The sequence below is a fragment of the Pan paniscus genome, chromosome 20 (assembly GCF_029289425.2).
Source record: "Pan paniscus chromosome 20, NHGRI_mPanPan1-v2.0_pri, whole genome shotgun sequence".
NCBI classification, from domain to species: domain Eukaryota; kingdom Metazoa; phylum Chordata; class Mammalia; order Primates; family Hominidae; genus Pan; species Pan paniscus.
Window position 1 is genome coordinate 17,019,026 of NC_073269.2, and position 20,803 is coordinate 17,039,828.

The window sequence follows — 20,803 nt, forward strand, 5'->3', positions numbered from 1 at the left end:
CACAGAGCAGCCTGGCAATCGGGATTAGCATTGTCGAAAGCTAATAACTGCAACACTATATCCTGAGCAGCCAAATCTGCAATCATCTTTTTAAGAGACTCCTGTAACTGAGCTATAAAATCAATGTATGGTTCTTTGGATCCCTGTTTTATAGCACTAAAGGAAGGGTATTGTTCTCTACCTGAAGTGATTTTTTCCCAAGCTCTAATGCACACTCCTCTAAGCTGTTCTATGGCATCATCCCTCATGACCAGTTGTGCATCTAAACCAGCCCAGCCGCCAACCCCCAAAAGTTGGTCTGCAGTTACATTAATTTGAGTTTGGGCCTGGGCATTGCGAGCAGCCTGAATGGAAGCTTCATCTGCCCACCAAATTTTAAATTTTAAGAACCGAGCAGGAGTTAGACAAGCTCGAGTAAGAGCATCCCAGTCAGTAGGTATCATCCGACTGGAAACAGCAACATTCTTTAACAGTCCCATTATAAAAGGAGAACCTGGTCCATACTGATTTATAGCTTTTTTAAATTCTTTGAGTAATTTAAAAGGAAAAGGCTCAAATGTAGCTGTAATATTTCCCTGTTGATCTTGGGGGGTGTATTCATTCTAACAGGGAACTGCCAAGCCTCTGTATCACCCTCTCCTCTAGCTTGCTGAATTCCTGCCTGAATAGAACTAAGAGTGGTCACTTGGCGCTGCTCAAACAGTCACTGGGGCAACTACTTTTTGCCCAGTGTCCTCCAGAAAAGAAAGATCTGGAGGGTCTTTTTCTTGAAAATAATAAGGAGGGGGTACAGAAGGGTAGGGATGAACCTCTCCCTCCTTTCCTGCTTTAGCTTTAACTGGCAAATAAACCTCGTCTGTAACCTCTTCTGTTACTTCATTATTCTCTCATTCCTCCTCATCATCAGTGTGAAGAAGTTCAAGGTGAAACGAACCAGACCCCACACTTGTCCCATTGTTACCCTGAGGCTTCCGAGCTCCCCTTCTTACTCACCATGGGGATTGCTTTAAGAGTACTCGGGTGTCCTCCAGCTAGTTTTCCGTTCCAACCATTGCTCCGGTGACCCTTCAACCTGCATTCAAGCCCCCATGAATGGACGCCACTTGCCAAGACCAGCTCGGTCAGGGAGACCCTAACCCAGCAGCGCTAGAGGAATTAAAGACACCACACACACCAAAATATAGAGGTGTGAAGTGGGAAATCAGGGGTCTCACAGCCTTCAGAGGTGAGAGCCCCAAACAGAGATTTACCCACATATTTATTAACAGCAAACCAGTCATTAGCATTGTTTCTATAGATATTAAATTAACTAAAAATATCCATTATGGGAAACAAAGGGATGGGCCGAATTAAAGGAATAGGTTGGGCTAGTTAACTGCAGCAGGAGCATGTCCTTAAGGCACAGATAGCTCATGCTATTATTTGTGGCTTAAGAATGCCTTTAAGTGGTTTTCCGCCCTGAGCAGGCCAGGCGTTCCTTGCCCACATTCCAGTAAACCCACAACCTTCCAGCATGGGCGTTAGGGCCATTATGAACATGTTACAGTGTTGCAGAGATTTTGTTTATGGCCAGTTTTGGAGCCAGTTTATGGCCAGATTTTGGGGGGCCTGCTCCCAACATGAAGTATATTGATGTTTTTTTATTACAGCTAGTATATATTTAAGAATGTTAGTATAGGTTTTTGAATAAATTTTGTTTTTAAGAGAAGTTATAATTTAATTAGATGGGGAGGAAAGTCTTTGAAGAGGAACCTCTACTTTACTTTTTATAAAGCGATTCTCCTGCTCAGTCTCCCCAGTAGCTGGGATTACAGGCATGTGCCACCACGCCTGGCTAATTCTGTGTTTTTAGTAGAGACGGGGTTTCTCCATGTTGTTCAGGGTGGTCTCAAACTCCTTACTTCAGATGATCTGCCCACCTCAGCCTCCCAAAGTGCTGGGATTACAGGCGTGAGCCACCATGCCCAGCCTGTAGTGGTTCTTTAATGAGCAGCTTTATTGCTTTGGCAAAAGGTTGGAATAATCCATATGAGCCTATGATGTTAGGTCCCTTACAGAGTTGTATGTAACCTAAGCTATTCATTCAACAAATGTTAAGATTGCTATAGTGAGAATGGTGGGAAATAAGTAGGAGAAGGTTAATTATAAACTTATTGTTAAGAAGAAGGATTAGTTTACTTTGACTAGTACGTCTTAGTCAAAATCATTTTGAGGTTATATTTTGCTCTGAGGTCACCTCAACTAAAATTTTTAGTTCATTGGATACAATGTTAATACCTGTTAAGTTAGGTTAATTATTGGATATATGGACTAATAAATTTAAGTTCCGTAGAGTCTTCTCATCATATTTAAGTATTTCTGCCTCTTCACAGATAGGTCAATTGCACTGATTAAGAGACAGCTAAACCCTCATGTGACCAGTCTTGCAAGTCTCTGTTTCGGGAACAAATGATTATGCTATGCCTGTACAGTCAAGATACTGGCACCATTAAACATGTCACTGGGCAGGCAGTGCCAGTTTTTGGTGATGTTTTTGGTAAACAGGCAGGGTTTGGTTTTGCTGAGTTCCTTTTATTTTTTAAAATCTTTCCTTAGTGCTTGCCTTTGTTGGCTTAACAATTTGGAGAAAATAATTAGTTTATAGGTTTGCTTAGTTATATTGAGTTGTTTGTTAACTGTCAGTGGATCATCCAAATATGATGGTAACTATGCATTTTTATACATATTTTATTTATTTATTTATTTATTTATTTATTTGAGATGAAGTTTCACTCTTGTTGCCCAGGCTGGAGTGCAGTGGCGCCATCTTGGCTCACTGCAACCTCCGCCTCCCGGGTTCAAGCAATTCTCCTGCCTCAGCCTCCCAAGTAGCTGGGATTACAGGCATGAGCCACCATGCCCAGCTAATTATGTATTTTTACTAGAGATGGGGTTTCACCATGTTGGTCAGGCTGGTCTCGAACTCTTGACCTCAGGTGATCCGCTTGCCTCGGCCTCCCAAAGTGCTGGGATTACAGGCGTGAGCCACTGTGCCCAGCCTTTATACATATTTTATAGTAGGTTGTAGAAGTTCCCTTGTATTCCTGATTATTTCTATTTTGAAGGAGTGTTGAGGTTTGTCACTTTTTTTTTTGCATGTGTTTAGATTGTGGTTTTTGATGTTGATTCTGTAACTACTGTGTATTGCATAAGTTGATTTTTGAAATGTAAGCAATGTTGCTTCCATGAATTAAATCCCACTTTGTCATGGAGTACAGATGTTGTCATATATGGGTGGATTCTCTTTGCAATTATATTGCTCCGGCTTTGTGTGTTAACATTTAAAGAGATATTCATGTATAGTATTATAGTCTAGCATTATAATATGCATATATATACACATTTATATACATGCACACATAAAGTATATATAGTATATAGTCTAGTTATGATAGATAACGTAAATATTATATATAACTTGTAATGTGGTATATAGCTGTTGTATATAAATGGCATTATAGTAAACAACTTAATGAATTATGACATTATAGTATATAAAATTGATATAGTTTTAGTCTCCAGTGTATAGTGGGTTTCATTTCTATGTCAGCCTGCAGAATTATTCAAATACCACATTCTCATCCTCCCACGGGAACAAAGGAAAATCTTACCCTCTTGATGCTACAGTGTGCCATTCAAAAATATTCGTGATCATGGATTTAGGAAAGATTCTATGATGTGACAATACAAGCACTAGGAACAAAGAAAAAGTATGTAATTGAGACTGCATTGAAATTTTAAACTTTTTTGTGTTTCAAAGGACACCACACCAGCAAGACATTGAAAAGCATATAGCCATGCCAGCCTGAATGCACCTGATCTTTTTTGATCTCAGTTCCTACCAGGATTGGGTCTGGTTATTACTTCTATGAGAGTAATACTGGGAATACCGAGTGCTGTACACTTTAAAAAAAGAAAAGGGGCCGAGCGCCGTGGCTTATACCTGTAATCCCAGCACTTTGGGAGGCTGACGCAGGAGCTCAGGAGTTCAAGACTGGCCTCAAAAACACGGTAAACCCCATGTCTACCAAAAATACAAAAAATTACCTGGGAGTGGTGGTGCACGCCTTTGGTCCCAGCTACTCATGAGGCTGAGGTAGGAGGATCATTTGAGCCTGGAAGGTGGAAGTTGCAGTGAGCTGAGATGATGCCACTACACCCCACCCTGGGCGACAGAGCGAGACTCTGTCTCAAAACAAGGTAGAGAAACTTGATGAATTATCATGGGTTGAGGAAATGGAACTTGATTGAATATCAAGTTTTGGGGGGATTCTCCCTGAACTCCCTTAGATGGATTTTTGATGTAACTGGGCTCTGCAGGAGAAGGACAAAACGGGTCAAGAAGAGGGCCTAAGCAGCCTGACTCACGTTTGGTCAAGGAAGGAAGAAGTCTGTAAGACTCCCGTAGCTGGCTGTTTTTAGGAAGGACAATCCCTAAATATTTGATTTCCTCGCTATATTCCAAAATACCCGCTTTCCCTCTCTAAAGGACATCTTCAATTATGGATCCACCCTGACATATTTGAAAGAGCTGCAGTATTTTAATTGTTTTTTATATTCCCACAGAGCCATATATGACTCTCTTTGAAATTTTATTATGTTGACTGGGTCCATTGGCTCATGCCTGTAATTCCAGCATTTTGGGAGGCCAAGGCGGGCGGATCATGAGGTCAGGAGATCGAGACCATCCTGGCTAACATGGTGAAACCCCATCACTACTAAAAATATTAAAAAAAATTAGCTGGGTGTGGTGGCAGGTGCCTGTAGTCCTAGCTACTTGTGAGGCTGAGGCAGGAGAATGGGTGTGAACTTGGGAGGCGGTGCTTGCAGTGAGCCGAGATCATGCCATTGTACTGTAGCCTGGGCAACAAGAGCAAAACTCCATTTCAATAAAACAAAACAAAAAAACCCACAAAAATTAGCTGGGCGTGGTGGTGGGCACCTATAATCCCAGCTACTCGGGAGGCTGAGGCAGGAGAATTGCTTGAACCCAGGAGGCGGAGGTTGCAGTGAGCCAAGATTGTGCCATTGCACTCCAGCCTGGGTGACAGAGCAAGACTCTGACTCAAAAAAAAAATAAGTACACCTAATAATTCCTGATGTTAAGCACCTTTTTATGTGTGTTGTGGTCATTTGGATTTATCTTGGAGAAATGTTATTGGAATACATTGCCTATCTTTTTTTTTTTTTTTTTTTTTTTGAGACAGAGTCTCGCTGTCTTGCCTCGGCTGGAGCACAATGGCACGATCCTGGCTCACTGCAACTTCTGCCTCCCAAGGGGCTGGGATTATGGGTGTCTACCACCACCCCCAGCTAATTTTTGTATTTTTAGTGTAGATGAGGTTTCACCGTGTTGCCAGGCTGGTCTCGAACTACTGACCTCAAGTGATCTGCCCGCCTCGGCCTCCCAAAGAGCTGGGATTAAGCTGTGAGCCACTGCACCCAGCCCCATTGCCCATGTTTTGATCAAGTAGTTTTATACTTGGGACAGGAATTTGTTTATTTATTATTTTTTTTGAGACGGAGTCTCACTCTGTTGCCGGGCTAGAGTGCAGTGGCCCGATCTCGGCTCACTGCAACCTCTGCCTCCCAGGTTCAAGCAATTATCCTGCCTCAGCCTCCCGAGTAGCTGGAACCCTGGGTGTGTGCCACCACACCCAGCTAATTTTTTGTATTTTTAGTAGAGACAGGGTTTCACTGTGTTAACCAGGCTGGTCTCGATCTCCTGACCTCGTGATCCACCTGCCTCGGCCTCCCAAAGTGAATTTATTATTTTTAATTACTATAAAATAAAATTACATTTTATTAGCTTAAGCAATTTTAAGTGTACAGTTTACTTAGACAGCTCTGTGTAACTTATCTAAGATGAATCATAATCTGTTTTGTGTGTGACTACCATTGTGTAATTTCTATAGCATCGTGAATTTTCATGTATGAAGCATGGGACAGGGTGTTATTTTCTAAGATTAAATAATATTTCATTTTATGTAGATGCCTACCACATTTTTGTTATGCATACAACCGTCAGTAGACATGTGGATGGATCCAGCTCTTGGCTATTGCCAACAGTGGTTTTCAAATATGTCTCCATGATCTGGTTTTCTACTTTTTTTTTTAAATTCAGTATAAATAGACCTACAAGTCAGCTATTGGAAGATATGGGAATTTTGTTTGTTTTTTTTTTTTTGAGACTGAGTCTCACTCTGTCGCCCAGGCTGGATGGAGTGCAGTGGCGCAATCTTGGCTCACTGCAACCTCCGCCTCCCAGATTCCAGCAATTCTCCTGCCTCAGCCTCCCAAGTAGCTGGGATTACAGATGTGTGCCACCACACCCGGCTAATTTTTGTACTTTTAGTAGAGATGGGGTTTTGCCATTTTTGCCAGGCTGGTCCCAAACCCCTGACCTCAGGTGATCTGCCCTCCTTGGCCTCCCAAAGTACTGGGATTACAGGCATGAGCCACTGTTCCTGGCCATGATTTTGTTATTTTTAAAGGCACTATCATACTATTTTCCAGAAGGGCTGAGCCATTTATAATCCTTGGGACAGAGCACATGGGTTGCCTTTTCCCTCTGTGAATGGTGTCCTCTCATAAACAAAAGTTTGTTTTGTTTTTGTTTTCAGACAGAGTCTCGCTCTGTCTCCATGCTAGAGTACAGTGGCACGATCTCAGCTCACTGCAACCTCCACCTCCTGGGTTCCAGTGATTCTCGTGCCTCAGTCTCCCAAGTAGCTGGTGTTACAGATACGTTCCACCACACCCAGCTAATTTTCTTATTTTTAGTAGAAACGGGTTTCACCATGTTGCCCAGGCTGGTCTCAAACTCCTGGCTTCAAGTGATTTACTTGCCTCAGCCTGCGATAGTGCTGGGATTACAGGCATGAACCACCACGCCTGTTCACACAAACGTTTTTATGTTTGATAAATACTTGCCTTTTTGTCACGATTTGGCACCCTGGGGTTTTTACCTCTCAATCTTGTTGACATTCAGCTTTGAGCAATTCAGTTACAATTTAGGCTTTGCTACCCAAGCAGAGATTCCCAGAATCGTTTCTTCTCATGAGTTTGGTTTTTTTTTAGTTATTTATAACTGTCTTATTAGTTAGATTGATGGGCCCCTCGCAAAATCCAGTTTTTTGTTTGTTTCTGTTGCTGGTATTTAGAACGAAATCTACTTTCTAGATATCATGAAAGTTTAAACTTGGGAACAGACATTTTCAAGGATACACAGCCTCAAGACTCCTCATGTTAACTTTTTTCTGCATGCGAATTTACAGGACTTTGTTACAGCAGCTACTACAGATCCACACTACAAATAGACATTAGGGGCAGCCCAGACAGCACATCTTTCTGTGTGGATTCACCGGAAACTCATACATTTTCCTATTCTGCTGTTGCTTTACCCCATGGTTAAATTGTAGCGTCGGAATTGCTTTATGGAAGAAAGTGAGTATAGGCAGAGAGTAAGAGGTCTGATGACCAAGTCATGAAATCTTTGGAGTCCATAGCATCATGAGAACTTCTTGGGAATAGGGTATAGATGCCCGGTGCTATCAGTCTCACCCATCCTTCTCTACACATATGGGATGTTTTAGGACTCAGTGGCCTTTGAGGATGTGGCTGTGAACTTCACCCCAGACGAGTGGGCTTTGCTGGATCCTTCCCAAAAGAATCTCTACCGAGAAGTGATGCAAGAAACCTTGAGGAACCTGGCCTCTATAGGTAACGGTGACAATATTACTCCCTCAGTGAATTAGAGAAGTGTTTCTCATTCATCAGTGCTGTTGAGTAATTTGGAATATGGACAGGCAATACTTTGATGAGTAAATGAGGCACGGTTGTAGTGTATCATGAACATAGAATCAAATAATCATTTCATAATTTTATACTAATCCAGGCCTGTGTATCTGCGCCTGTATTTTAGGGAAGAAATGGAAAGACCAGAACACTGAAAAGGAGTACAAAAATCCCAGGAGCAACCTAAGGTAATCTGCACTCACAAGACAAAGCAGTGTCTCTAGAAAATTTTAGAATGGGAGGAAATGTTAAAAAGAAGGGAAGAAACAAAAAAGCTGAGTTCCATTGTATTTATTCTTAGAATATTTTCTCTAAAAACATGCATTTATTTGTGACATAGGCTGGACACCATGGCTTATGCCTATAATCAACCCTTTGGGAGGTTCAGACCAGAGGATTGCATGAGCCCAGGAGTCTGAGGCTGCACTGAGCCATGATGACATCATTAGACTGTAGCCTGGGCAACAGGGCAAGATTCTCAGAAACAAAATTAAAAGACAAAGAGTTTTTGTATGTGTACAGTAGTTTACATGGAAATCATATTAAGCTCCATATATTTTTTGATAATAGATACGGCTGGGCCATCTGGTAGACCATGTGGTTCATTCATGTTCAAACAATTCACACAGAGTAGAAAGCCTACACTTTGCTGGATAATGTTAAAAATGCAAGTGTAAGACTTGTGAATGAATATAAAATCACTGATAAACCCATTAAATGTGCTTTTCATTTTTCACAGAGGTCTTATGGAAGAGAGACTCTTTGAAAGTGAAGGTCATCAGCATGGAGAAATTTTGACCCAGGTTCTGGATGACATGCTGAAGAAGAAAACTGGAGTAGAATCATGTGAAAGGAATGTGTGTGAGGTCAGCATGGGTCATTTATCCCTTACTAAGCACACCAGAGCTTACACTGGACACAAGCCATATGAGTATCAGGAATATGGACAGACGCCATATAAATGTACATACTATAAGAAAGCCTTCAGCTGTCTCCCCTACTTTCGCAGACATGTAATTGCACACACTGGAGAAAAACCCTATGCATGTAAGGATTCTGGGAAGGCATTTAGTTTTTCCATTTCTTTTCATAGTCATAAAAGAGCTCACTCTGGAGGGAACCCCTATGAATGTAAACAATCTGGAAAACCCTTTGGATGCGCCTCAGAACTTCAAATGCATGCAAGGACTCACAGTGTAGAGAAACCTTACAAATGTAAGAAATGTGAAAAAGCATTTAATAACTTATCTTCCTTTCAAATACATGAAGGAATGCACAGAGGAGGGAAGTATCATGCCTGTAAGGGTTCTGGGAAGACATACCATTTTTCTGGTTTCTATCATAGACATAAAATGCCTCATGCTGGCGGGAAGTTTTATGGATGTAAGAAATGTGGGAAAGCCTTTATTAGTTTCTGTGCCTTTCGATACCATCAAAGGACTCACACTAAAGAGAAACCCTATGCGTGTAAACAATGTGGGAAAGCCTATATTTCTTACACTTCTTTTCAATATCATCAGTTGAATCACACTGGAGCGAAACGCTATGAGTGTAAGCAGTGTGGCAAAGGCTTCAATTTGCCCAATTCCATTCGATATCATGAAATGACTCACACTGGAGAGAAACCCCATGAATGTAAGCAATGTGGGAAAACTTTCAGATGTGCCTCAAGCCTCCGAATACATGGAAGGACTCACACTGGGGAGAAACCCTATGAATGTAAACAGTGTGGTAAAGTCTCTCGTTATTGGAGTGGCCTTCGGGTACATGAAGTAACTCATATTGGAAAAAAGCTTTATGAATGTAAGGAATGTGGGAAATCATACTATAGTTCTGGTTCCTTTCTAAATCATAAAAGGATCCACACCAGGGAGAAGTCTTATGAATGCAAGGAATGTGGGAAAGCATTTGGTAATCCCATATCCTTTCAAAAACATGAAGGGAGTCACAGAAAATGGAAGCCTTATGAATGTAAGGAATGTGGGAAGGTATTCAGTTTTTCCAGTTCCCTTCGGAGACATGAAAGGACACACACTGAAAAACTCTGTGAATGTAAACAGCATGGGAAAGGATTTTTTCATAGAAGCTGTCCTAGACACATGAAGATACACACTGGAGAGATACTTCATAAACGTAAGATACGTGGAAAAGTCTTTCATTCTCCTAGTTCATTTCAAACACGTGAAAGATCTCACACTAGAGAAAAACGCTATAAATGCAAGCAATGTGGAAAACCCTTCATTTATTTCAATGCCTTTCAACGTCATCAAAGGAGCCACACTGGAGAGAACCCCTATGAGTGTAAGCAATGTGGGAAAGCCTGTATTTCTTCCACTGCTTTTCAGTGTCATGAATTGAGTCACACTGGAGCAAAACGCTATAAGTGTAAGCAGTGTGGCAAAGGCTTCAATTTGCCCAGTTCCATTCGATATCATGAAATGACTCACACTGGAGAGAAACCCTATGAATGTAAGCAATGTGGGAGAGCTTTCAGATGTGCCTCACACCTACGAACACATGAAAGGACTCACAATGGGGAGAAACCCTATGAATGTAAACAGTGTGGTAAAGTCTATCGTTACTGGAGTGGCCTTCGAATACATGGACTAACTCATATTGGAAAAAAGCCTTATGAATTTAATGACCGTGGGAAATCATTCTATAGTTCCAGTTTCTTTCTAAATCATAAAAGGGTCCACACTAGAGTGAAGACATATGAATGCAAGGAATGTGGGAAAGCATTTGATAATCCTACATCCTTTCAAAAACATGAAAGGAGTCACAGAAAAGGGAAGTCTTATGAATGTAAGGAATGTGGGAAGGTATTCAGTTTTTCCCGTTCCTTTCATAGACATGAAAGGGCACACACTAGGGAAAAGCCCTGTGAATAAACAATGTGGGAAAGGATTTTTCATATCTTCTGTGGAGCTTTGAATGCATGAAAAGACAGACTACAGAGAAATGCTAAATGTAAGGCGTGTATAAAAGCATTTAGTAATTTCTCTTCCTTGCTTATACATGGAAGGATGCACACTGGAGAGAAGCCATATGAATGTAAGAATTGTGGGAAAGCCTTCTCATCTGCCAAGAGCCTTCAAAATCATGGAAGAACACACACCAGAGAGAAACCATGTGAATGCAAGCAATGTGGCAAAGCTTTCATTTGTTCCAGTTCCTGTCAGAGACATGAAGAGACACATTCTGTTAATATGCATTCAGTTATCCTAATTCCTTTGAAACACAGAAAAAGAGTAGGGAAAGGACCTCTGAGATAACTGTTTTCTGAGTTGAGAAGAGCTACTTGTGAATGGACAATTAAATCTAGATGTATTTAGATAGTTCTGATACAATTCATCTGTAGCCAATCTTTTTTTAAATTTTTTTATTTTTTAGACGGAGTCTTGCTCTGTCGCCCAGACTGGAGTGCAGTGGCACGATCTTGGCTCACTGCAACCTCCGCCTCCTGGGTTTAAGCAATTCTCCTGCCTCAGCCTCCCAAGTAGCTGGGATTACAGGTAACCACCATCACGCCTGGCTAATTTTAGAGATGGAGTTTCACCATGTTGGCCAGGCTGGTCTCAAACTCCTGACCTCAAGTGATCCACCCACCTCGGCCTCCCAAAGTGCCACCTATAGCCAATCTTAATGAGATTTCATAGGCACAGACAAGGAAGGTTATCAGTCACATACTAGAGGCACCACACAGGGAGAGCAGTGTGTGGCCACATGCTTCAGCCCATTTTTTCTGATTCTCTTGCTTGCAAATTAAGAGTATTCTCCAAATCACTTGACTTTCCTTTTCTCAGAGTTGTAGTTCTCCAGAGATGTTGCCAGATGATTCACATTAAAGGTACATTTCCAGTTGACTTTTTTATTTCAGATATTAGTAAATGATTACCAGAGAACTAATTCAAACTGTCATGGTTGGAAATACTCTGATGCTCAACTCCCTAATCTATAGAGTGAGTTAAGGTCTATACTCTTTTGCAAGCATTGTTCTAGTGGCAGTGACCCTGTTCATGATTCAGCCTGACATTTACTATGCTGCCCTGAAAACCAACTAGATGGGAGCTTGTTTCTCTCTGCATTGTGTAGTGAGTGGTGTCACCCAGGACTTTCATGTGAGAAAAAGCACCTTGCTCTTAATCTGGGAATTTTGAGTGTTTTTTGTAATGCCTCAGTTTATTCTTATTTATGGTTGATTATATGTGATTTAGAACACTTGCTATTTATGTCTGATCCCACAAATCAGCACTCACTTTATTTGCAAAGCACCAAATTTCGTGTAAGAGGTGTAGTAATTGGGAATGTGAAGCTAAGTTACATTCTTTCTCTTTATTTACATGTCTCCCTTTCTATAGGCCTCTTTTTTCCCCCCCCTTTTTGAGACGGAGTCTCTGTCGCCAGGCTGGAGTGCAGTGGCGCAATCTCAGCTCACTGCAACCTCCGACTCCCTGGTTCAAGCAATTCTCCTGCCTCAGCCTCCTGAGTAGCTGGGATTACAGGCATGCACCACCACGCCCAGCTAATTTTTGTATTTTTAGTAGAGACAAGGTTTCACCATGTTGGCCAGGAAGGTCTTGATCTCCTGACCTTGTGATCTGCTCACTTTGGCCTCCCAAAGTGCTGGGATTATAGGTGTGAGCCACTGTGCCCTGCCTCTATAGGCTTCTTAAACCTTTTACTCAAGGCATATGTCAGACCCTGGTCAAAGTAATACAAAAAAGGTATATACAAAAATTGTGTTAACTCCAAAAGGTGGAATGTAACTCTTTGAGAACTACTCCAATAAGTAAACTCAGGTATTATACGCATATAGGAAGGAGAACTGTTGCCACTGGTGAATTGTTCCTAGCTTTCACTCTCCTCATGGGTATTCATTTTTAAAGAAAGTCTCCCTCTGTCACCCAGGTTGGAGTGCAGTGGTGCAATCATAGCTCACTGTAGCCTTGAACTCTTGGGCTTCTCCAGCCTCAGCCTTCTGAAGCAGCTGGGACCACAGGTGCTTGCCACCACACTTGGCTAATTTTTGTATTATTGGTAGAGATGAGGTTTTGCCATGTGGCCCAGGCTGGTCTTGAACTCCTGTGCTCAAGCAGTCTTTCTGTCACAGCTTCCCAAAGTGCTGGGATTATAGGTGTGAGGCATTGTGCCTGGCTCTGCCTCAGCCTCTTCAGTAGTTGGAAGTACAGGCACAGGCCACCTCAGCTAGCGAACTTTTAAAATTATTTAATAATTTGTCTTTTAATAGCTTTTGTAGACAGTCTTACTCTGTCACGCAGGCTGGTGTGCAGTGGCAGGATCATGGCTCACTGCAGCCTTGACCTCCCTGGGCTCCGGTGATCTTCCTATCTCAGTCTCCCAAGTGGCTGGGACTACAGGCATGTGACACAACACCCAGATAATGTTCGTTTTTTTTGTAGTTACGGGGTTTTGCCTTGTTCATTCTGGTCTCAAACTCTGGGTTGCTAACAATCCTCCCACCTTGGCATCCTGCAGTGCTGGGGTTACAGGCTTGAGCTATGGCACTCGGCCTCCCAGGTAGTTGTTGAAAGGCCTGGCCTGAGGCCAGGCGCGGTGGCTCACGCCTGTAATCCCAGCACTTTGGGAGGCCGAGGCAGGCGGATCACCTGAGGTCAGGAGTTCAAGACCAGCCTCAACATGGAGAAACCCCATCTCTACTAAAAATACAAAATTAACCAGGAGTGGTGGTGCATGCCTGCAATCCCAGCTACTTGGGAGGCTGAGGCAGGAGAATTGTTTGAACCTGGGAGGCGGAGGTTGCAGTGAGCCGAGATTGCGCCATTGCACTCCAGCCTGGGCAACAACAGCAAAACTCCGTCTCAAAAAAAGAAAAAAAATGAAAGGCCTGGCCTGCCAATGGTTCGAGTGGCCTCTCCCCCCACCCATCCACGGTCCCTCCCTTCAGGCACCACTGCAAATTTGCAGAGGGTAACAGAGGCTGAGGCCAGTATGGAGGCTGCAGAGGGAGGGAAATGGAGCTCCCATGGGTGCTTCCTGGGTGGCCCAACCTATTCTGCATGTGGCCTCCAGCTGTTCAGAGCAGCTCCAGGAGTGTGGATTCTGATAAGCCACAGAGCCCTGGAAAGCAGGAGACTATGTGCAGATGCCCTTGGCAGGGTGCTGTCCCTTCTGTGGTTGGACCTCTGGAGCCTGGGGCCATATTCGGGAACAGTGTTTTGGTTCTGACATGCATAGTGTCCCTGGGGTCAGACGGTAATCTGTATATATGAAGAAAATCTGTGAAGGTCAGGTTCAGAGACAGAATTGTTTGGGACCTCACCTGCAGAAACAGTTTATGAAGTTGACTATTTAGCTCAGAAGCTTAGACTGTCACCTGGTAAGAGTTTCCTGCTGGTAAATGTGAAGGTCTGGAAGGAGGGAGCGTTTCCACACTGTGAGGAGGGGGTGGGGGAGTATGAGAGAAAGCCTTGGCTATGTCTCATCCTCAGTTGCCGCCCCCTGAAGGACACCTGCCTCTCCCTCCTGGTCCAATCATGCCTGACCTGGTCTTGGTTCCTCTCTGACTCTGAGGTGACGAGATTGCCCTGCTGGACACTGAGTCTGGAATTCCCAGTACACACTTGTAACCCCAATGGAGAAGAAAGGAGCAGGAACAGCTCTTTGAGTGAGGAAAAAGATAGTGCCCTGTCTAAAAATCGGGAGCAAATTTCACTAAAATGAACATATCCAATGACCAAGTTGTAGGGAGGGAGCTGGCCCTTAGATGGTGGCTAGAACCCCTCACTTCTGCTCCGCAGGTCCAGTTACCCAGGGCTTCTACTGTCACTCTGGGATGAGGGGATGGGGGCCTGGACCTCTGTCCAATCAGGAGTGCTGGGGCGGGGCCCTGCCAACTGTCCATCCTGGGAAGGTGGGGACGCATTCCCGCTCTCACCTTGGTGACCGTGCCTACTGAGATTGGGATCCAGTCTTTCCCGCTGTGAAAGGGACCAGGTCCCTACACCACAACTGCTGTCGCTCTGTCGCCTGCACTGTGACCTGCACTAGTCACGGGAGCCCTAGAGAGATAAGCCAGGACGCCTGGAAATGGTGAGTGTTTGGGGCCAGCTACCCGAAACCCGGCAGGGGCTGGGTGGAAACGGCCAGAACCGGCTGTGAGAGGACCCCAGGCCCCCTGCAGGCGACTTCGGGGTTTGGGACCCGAGTTCTGGCACATCTCGGCCCTCAGTCTCCTCGGCCGCAAGGTGGGGTTGTGCCAGCAGCCGGGACCTTGGGCGTCCTGTCCTGTCCCTGCCTGGTGACTGCGGTCCCGGAGCCCTCTGTGGGCAGCTCCGCCCCCGCAACCTCGCGTCTTCCCAGATTGTGCGGGGGCCACACATGACAAAAGGAGAGTCCTGCCTTGGGTGTAGGGTTCGTGTGGGAGGAGCTGCGGTCCCTGGGGCCCCCAGTACGTTTTTTTCCTGTTAAACTGGGCTGGGGGTGGTGGCTCACGCCTGTAATCCCAGCACTTTGGGAGGCCGAGGCAGGCGGATCACGAGGTCAGAAGATCGAGACCATCCTGGCTAACATGGTGAAATCCCGTCTCTACTAAAAATACAAAAAACTAGCCGGGTGTGGTGGCGTGCGCCTATACTCCCAGCTACTCGGGAGGCTGAAGCAGGAGAATGGCGTGAACCTGGGAGGCGGAGCTTGCAGTGAGCCGAGATCACGCCACTGCACTCCGGCCTGGGCGACACAGCCAGACTCGGTCTCAAAAAAAAAAAAAAAAAAAAGGAGCTTCTGGGTTGCTGAACACATGGCGAGGCTGGGATGGTGGGACACCCAGAGAGAGCAGGGAGGCTCTGTATCCCCCTACTCCACATCTTGCTCTATCATCCTCATCTGGCTGTTCAGCTATATCCTTTGTAATGTCCTTTACAGTATATAGGTAAACAAAAAATTAAACTGAGGCACTGTTAAAAATTAAACAGTTTGAACATACGGTGATTTATGAATGAGAATCACCCAGTCGTGGTTTGTGGTTTGTTATCAGAAAAATTTAGAAGAATTGCATTTTAGTTGTGTTTCGATTCCTTAGGTAGAACCTTAGTGCACTACAAACACTTTGGTCCAATTGCTGCTCTTAATTTCTTCACACTGCCTATGGGGACTGGTTTATCCCTGCATTTTCCTCATCTATGGGATACAGGGTCTCAAATCCTCAACCCTGGGACCCCAGCCTAACTCTTGCAGTAATGTTAGGAAATTTTCAATTTCTTCCCCAAATCTCCAAACGTTAACCCTTTTTCTCCAATTCACAGTATTATCAACGATTTGTTCTTTATTGTAGAGTATATTTCTTCATCCTTTCTCTCACATCGATGCAGTTTTTAATGGTTATCATTTTTTCACAGGGTCCATGGATGATAATTTAAAAATATTTGTGTTGTTTCTGAACATTTCACATAAGAGGAAAGTAGAGAATAATCATGTTACACACCAGTGAAAAAACCCTTATTTTATTTATTTATTTATTTATTTTTTGTGAGACGGAGTCTTGCTCTGTTGCTCAGGCTGAAGTGCTGTGGTGCAGTCTCAGCTCATTGCAACCTCTGCCTCCTGGGTTCAGGCAATTCTCTTGCCTCAGCCTCCCGCGTAGCTGGCATCCACCACCACGCCCAGCTAATTTTGGTATTTTTTAGTAGAGACAGGATTTTGTCATGTTAGCCAGGCTGGTCTTTTAACTCCTGATCTCAGGTGATCTGCCCACCCCGGCCTCTCGAAGTGCTGGGATTACAGGGGTGAGCAACTGCACCCGGCCCACTGATGTATTTCAAACAGGTTACCTTATGGTGATATTCAGTCTTTATTTAAGGATATATGACATCTTTCCATTTATTACCCTTTACTTTGATGTCTTTCAGTATATACTTTTTGCATAATAATTATTTTATATCCTTCCTGAGAATTTTAGGGACTTCAAGAAAGTTAATTGTGGTTGCAGTGGCTCATGCTTATAATTCCAGCACTTTGGGAGGCCAAGGCAGGCAATTCACTTGAGGCCAGGAGTTCGAGACCACTCTGGGCAACATGGCAAAACCTTGTCTTTACTAAAAATATTAACATAAAAATTAGCAGCCGGGTGTGGTGGCTCACTCCTGTAATCCTAGCACTTTGGGAGGCCAAGGCAGGCGGATTGCCTGAGCTTAGGAGTTCAGGACCAGCCTGGGCAACACAGTGAAACCTCATCTCTACTAAGATACAAAAAATTAGCCAGGCGTGGCTGCGTGCGCCTGTAATCTCAGCTACTTGGGAGGCTGAGGCAGGAGAATCACTTGAGCCCGGGAGGCAGAAGTTACAGTGAGCCGAGATCACGCCACTGCACTCCAGCCTGGGAGACAGAGGAAGACTCCGTCTCAAAAAAAAAAAAAAAAAAAAAATTACATTCAACGAGTTGTTGCTGGTAATTCAACATGCACTGAGATTTATTTCTTTATAGAGTTTGCATTGTAGAAACTGAAAATATTGCATATGCACCAAATACATAAAACAGTTCACAATGAACCAAAATACTGATGGAGCCAGTATTGTAAATTATAATTTCCTTATGTTTCTTCATAGTTTCACAACCTGTATGTGTGTATATATGTGTATGTGTCTCTGTGTCTGTGTGTGTGTGTATATATATATATATTTTTTTAATTTTTTGTATTTTTAGTAGAGACAGGGTTTCACCGTGTTAGCCAGGATGGTCTCGATCTCTTGACCTCATGATCCGCCCGCCTCAGCCTCCCAAAGTGCTGGGATTACAGGCGTGAGCCACTGCACCCGGCCTTATTTTTTTATTTTTTAAAAAGTACTTTATGGATGGGGGTTATCACTATTTTGCTCAGGGTTTTCTGGAATTCCTAGTCTGAAGCAATCCTCTTGCCTTGTCTTTCCAAAATAGTTAGATTACAGGCATGATACACCATGCCTGGCCACTAATTTCTTTTTTTTTTTTTTTTTTTTTTTTGAGACGGAGTCTCGCTCTGTCACCCAGGCTGGAGTGCAGTGGCACGATCTCGGCTCACTGCAGGCTCCACCTCCTGGGTTCACGCCATTCTCCTGCCTCAGCCTCCCGAGTAGCTGGGACTACTGGCACCCACCACCACTCCTGGCTAATTTTTTTTTTTTTTTTTTTTTTTTTTTTTTTTTTGTATTTTTAGTAGAGACGGGGGTTTCATCGTGTTAGCCAGGATGGTCTTGATCCGCCCGCCTTGGCCTCCCAAAGTGTTGGGATTACATGGGTGAGGTACCGCACCTGGCCACCTGGCCACTAATTTCTTTTTTTTTTTTTTTCTTTTTTTCTTTCTTTTTTTTTTGATACGGAGTCTCCTCTGTTGCCCAGGCTGGAGTGCAGTGGCGGGATCTCGGCTCACTGCAAGCTCCGCCTTCTGGGTTCACGCCATTCTCCTGCCTCAGCCTCCCGAGTAGCTGGGACTACAGGCGTCCGCCACTGCGCCCAGCTAATTTTTTGTATTTTTAGTAGAGACGGGGTTTCGCCGTGGTCTCGATATCCTGACCTCATGATCCGCCCGCCTCGGCCACCCAAAGTGCTGGGATTACAGGCGTGAGCCACCGCGCCCGGCCTTCTTTTTGTTTGTTTGTTTTTTTTTTTTTTTGAGACGGAGTTTCACTCTTGTTGCCCAGGCTGGAGTGCAATGGCACGATCTCGGCTCCCTGCAACCTCTGCCTCCCGGGTTCAGGCGATTCTCCTGCCTCAGCCTGAGTGTCTGGGATTACAGGCGCACACCACCACACCTGGCTAATTTTGTATTTTAAGTAAAGATGAGGTTTGTGGCCAGGCTGGTTCCAAACTCCTGACCTCAAATGATCCACCCGCCTTGGCCTCCCAAAATGCGAGGATTTCAGGTGTGAGCCACTGTATCTGGCCACTAATTTCTTTTTATCACTGAATAATTTATTGAAAAGTTCATCTTGAGCTGGGCTTAGTGCCTTATGCCTGAATTGCCAGCTACATGGGAGGCTGAGGTAGGAGGATTGCTTGAGGCCAGAAGTTGGAGATCAGCCTGGTAGATACAGTGAGATCCCCCATGTCTTGGGGAAAAAAAATTTTGCTCATCTTGTCTGACTTTAGTTTTTGGGAAATATGGATAAGGCTGCTGAAAACATCTTTGGGAGGACTTTTCTGGGGACATGAGCTTTCAATTCATTGGGGTCAATATGTAGTAGGGTTACTGATGAATCGTGTGGTAAGACCATGCTTATCTTTAGAGCTCACCAGACTGTCTTACAGAGTGACTGTAGAATATTCCATTCACATCAACAGTGAATGGAAGTTCCTGTGGCTTCCCTTTTTTTTTTTTTTTTTTTGAGATGGGGTCTCGCTCTGTTGCCCAGGCTAGAGTGCAGTGGTGCAATCTTGGCTCACTGCAACCTCCACCTTCTGGGTTCAAGCATTCTCCTGCTCAGCCTCCCAAGTAGCTGGAATTACAGGCACTCGTCCAGCTAATTTTTGTATTTTTAGTAGAGATGAGTTTCACCATGTTAGGCAGGCTGGTCTCAAACTCCTGACCTCAGGTGATCCACCTGCCTCAGCCTCCTAAAGTGCTGGGATTACAGGCCTGAGTCACTGTACCCAGCCTGCCTATCTTTAATCAACTAGTTTATTTCATAGAATAATCAATCATTATTATAAAAAACATAAAATTTACCAGCTTAAACAGTTTGATGTATACAGTTGAATTAGCTTGAGAACTCTACATAACATCTAATATGAATTATACTTTTTTTTTTTTTTGGCTACTGGCTTTTTACAATTATAGCATCCTGTCTGAGGTTTCATGCATGTTGCAGCAGGGGCCAGGATGTTATTTTCCAAGACTGAACAATATCCTGTTGTATTTATATGCTTACCATATTTAGGTTATCCATTTAGCCTCTCAGTGGGCATGTGCATTGGTTCACCTCTTAGCTATTGTGAAAAATGCTTTTCAAATATGTCTTCAAGATCAGGCTTTACATGGCAACAGCAGACTCTGGGGATTACTTGAGATAGGAGAAAGGGAGAAGGGCAAGTGTTGAAATACTACTGGGTACTATGCTGTGTACCTGGGTAACAGGATCATTTGTACCGCAGAGCTCGAAATCTGAAAGTGCTGGAATTACAGGCATGAGCCACCATGCCCAGCCCTGTTCTTTGGTTTTTAAAATTCAAGTAGACGTTGGGCACAGCAGCTGGCTATAGTGTTAGCTTCTTGAAAGGCTGAAGTGGAAAAATCGCCGTAGCCCAGGGATTGGAGGATTTAGTGCACCATAATCTCACCTGTGAATAGCTACTGCACTCCAACCTGGGTTACGTAGCAAGACTCTGTCTCTAAAAAAAGGGAAAAAAAGCCAGGCGCAGTGGCTCATGCCTGCAATCCCAGCACTTTGGGAGTCTGAGGTGGGTGGATCATGAGGTCAGGAGTTTGAGACTAGCCTGACCAACATGGTGAAACCCCGTCTCTACTAAAAATGCAAAATTAGCTGGGCGTGGTGGCACACGCCTGTAATCCCAGCTACTCGGGAGGCTGAGGCAGGAGAATCGCTTGAACCCAGGAGGTCGAGGTTGCAGTGAGCCGAGATTGTGCCACCGCACTCTAGCCTGGGCGACAGAGCGAGACTCCGTCTCAAAATTAAAAAAAAAAAAAAAGGAAAAAAAACCTAATTTTTGCTAGAAAAACGGTTTTTCATTTAGGACATTAAAGAAAATGTTTTGGCCGGGCACGGTGGCTCACACCTATAATCCCAGCACTTTGGGAGGCCGAGGCGGGTGGATGATGAGGTCAAGAGATCGAGACCATCCTGGCTAACACGGTGAAACCCCGTCTCTACTAAAAAATACAAAAAATTAGCCAGGCGTGGTGGCGGGCGCCTGTAGTCCCAGCTACTCGGGAGGCTGAGGCAGGAGAATGGCATGAACTCAGGAGGCAGAGTTTGCAGTGAGCCTAGATCAAGC

The 20,803-nt window shown here is 44.1% G+C and overlaps 1 protein-coding gene across 2 annotated transcripts in view; it reads left to right on the forward strand.

The window, feature by feature from the left end:
* LOC103785280 (zinc finger protein 878) overlaps window positions 1-20,527 on the forward strand; it is a 43,301-nt gene extending 22,774 nt beyond the window's left edge. For both annotated transcript variants that reach the window (XM_063599914.1, XM_055103641.2), the window contains 3 exons: window positions 7,635-7,761; window positions 7,964-8,024; window positions 8,576-20,527. In XM_063599914.1, coding sequence (XP_063455984.1) covers window positions 7,728-7,761; window positions 7,964-8,024; window positions 8,576-10,727 — 2,247 coding nt within the window. In that variant the 5' untranslated portion in view covers window positions 7,635-7,727 and the 3' untranslated portion in view covers window positions 10,728-20,527. The remainder of the gene's footprint in view (window positions 1-7,634; window positions 7,762-7,963; window positions 8,025-8,575) is intronic.
* The last annotated feature ends 276 nt before the right edge of the window (window positions 20,528-20,803 follow it).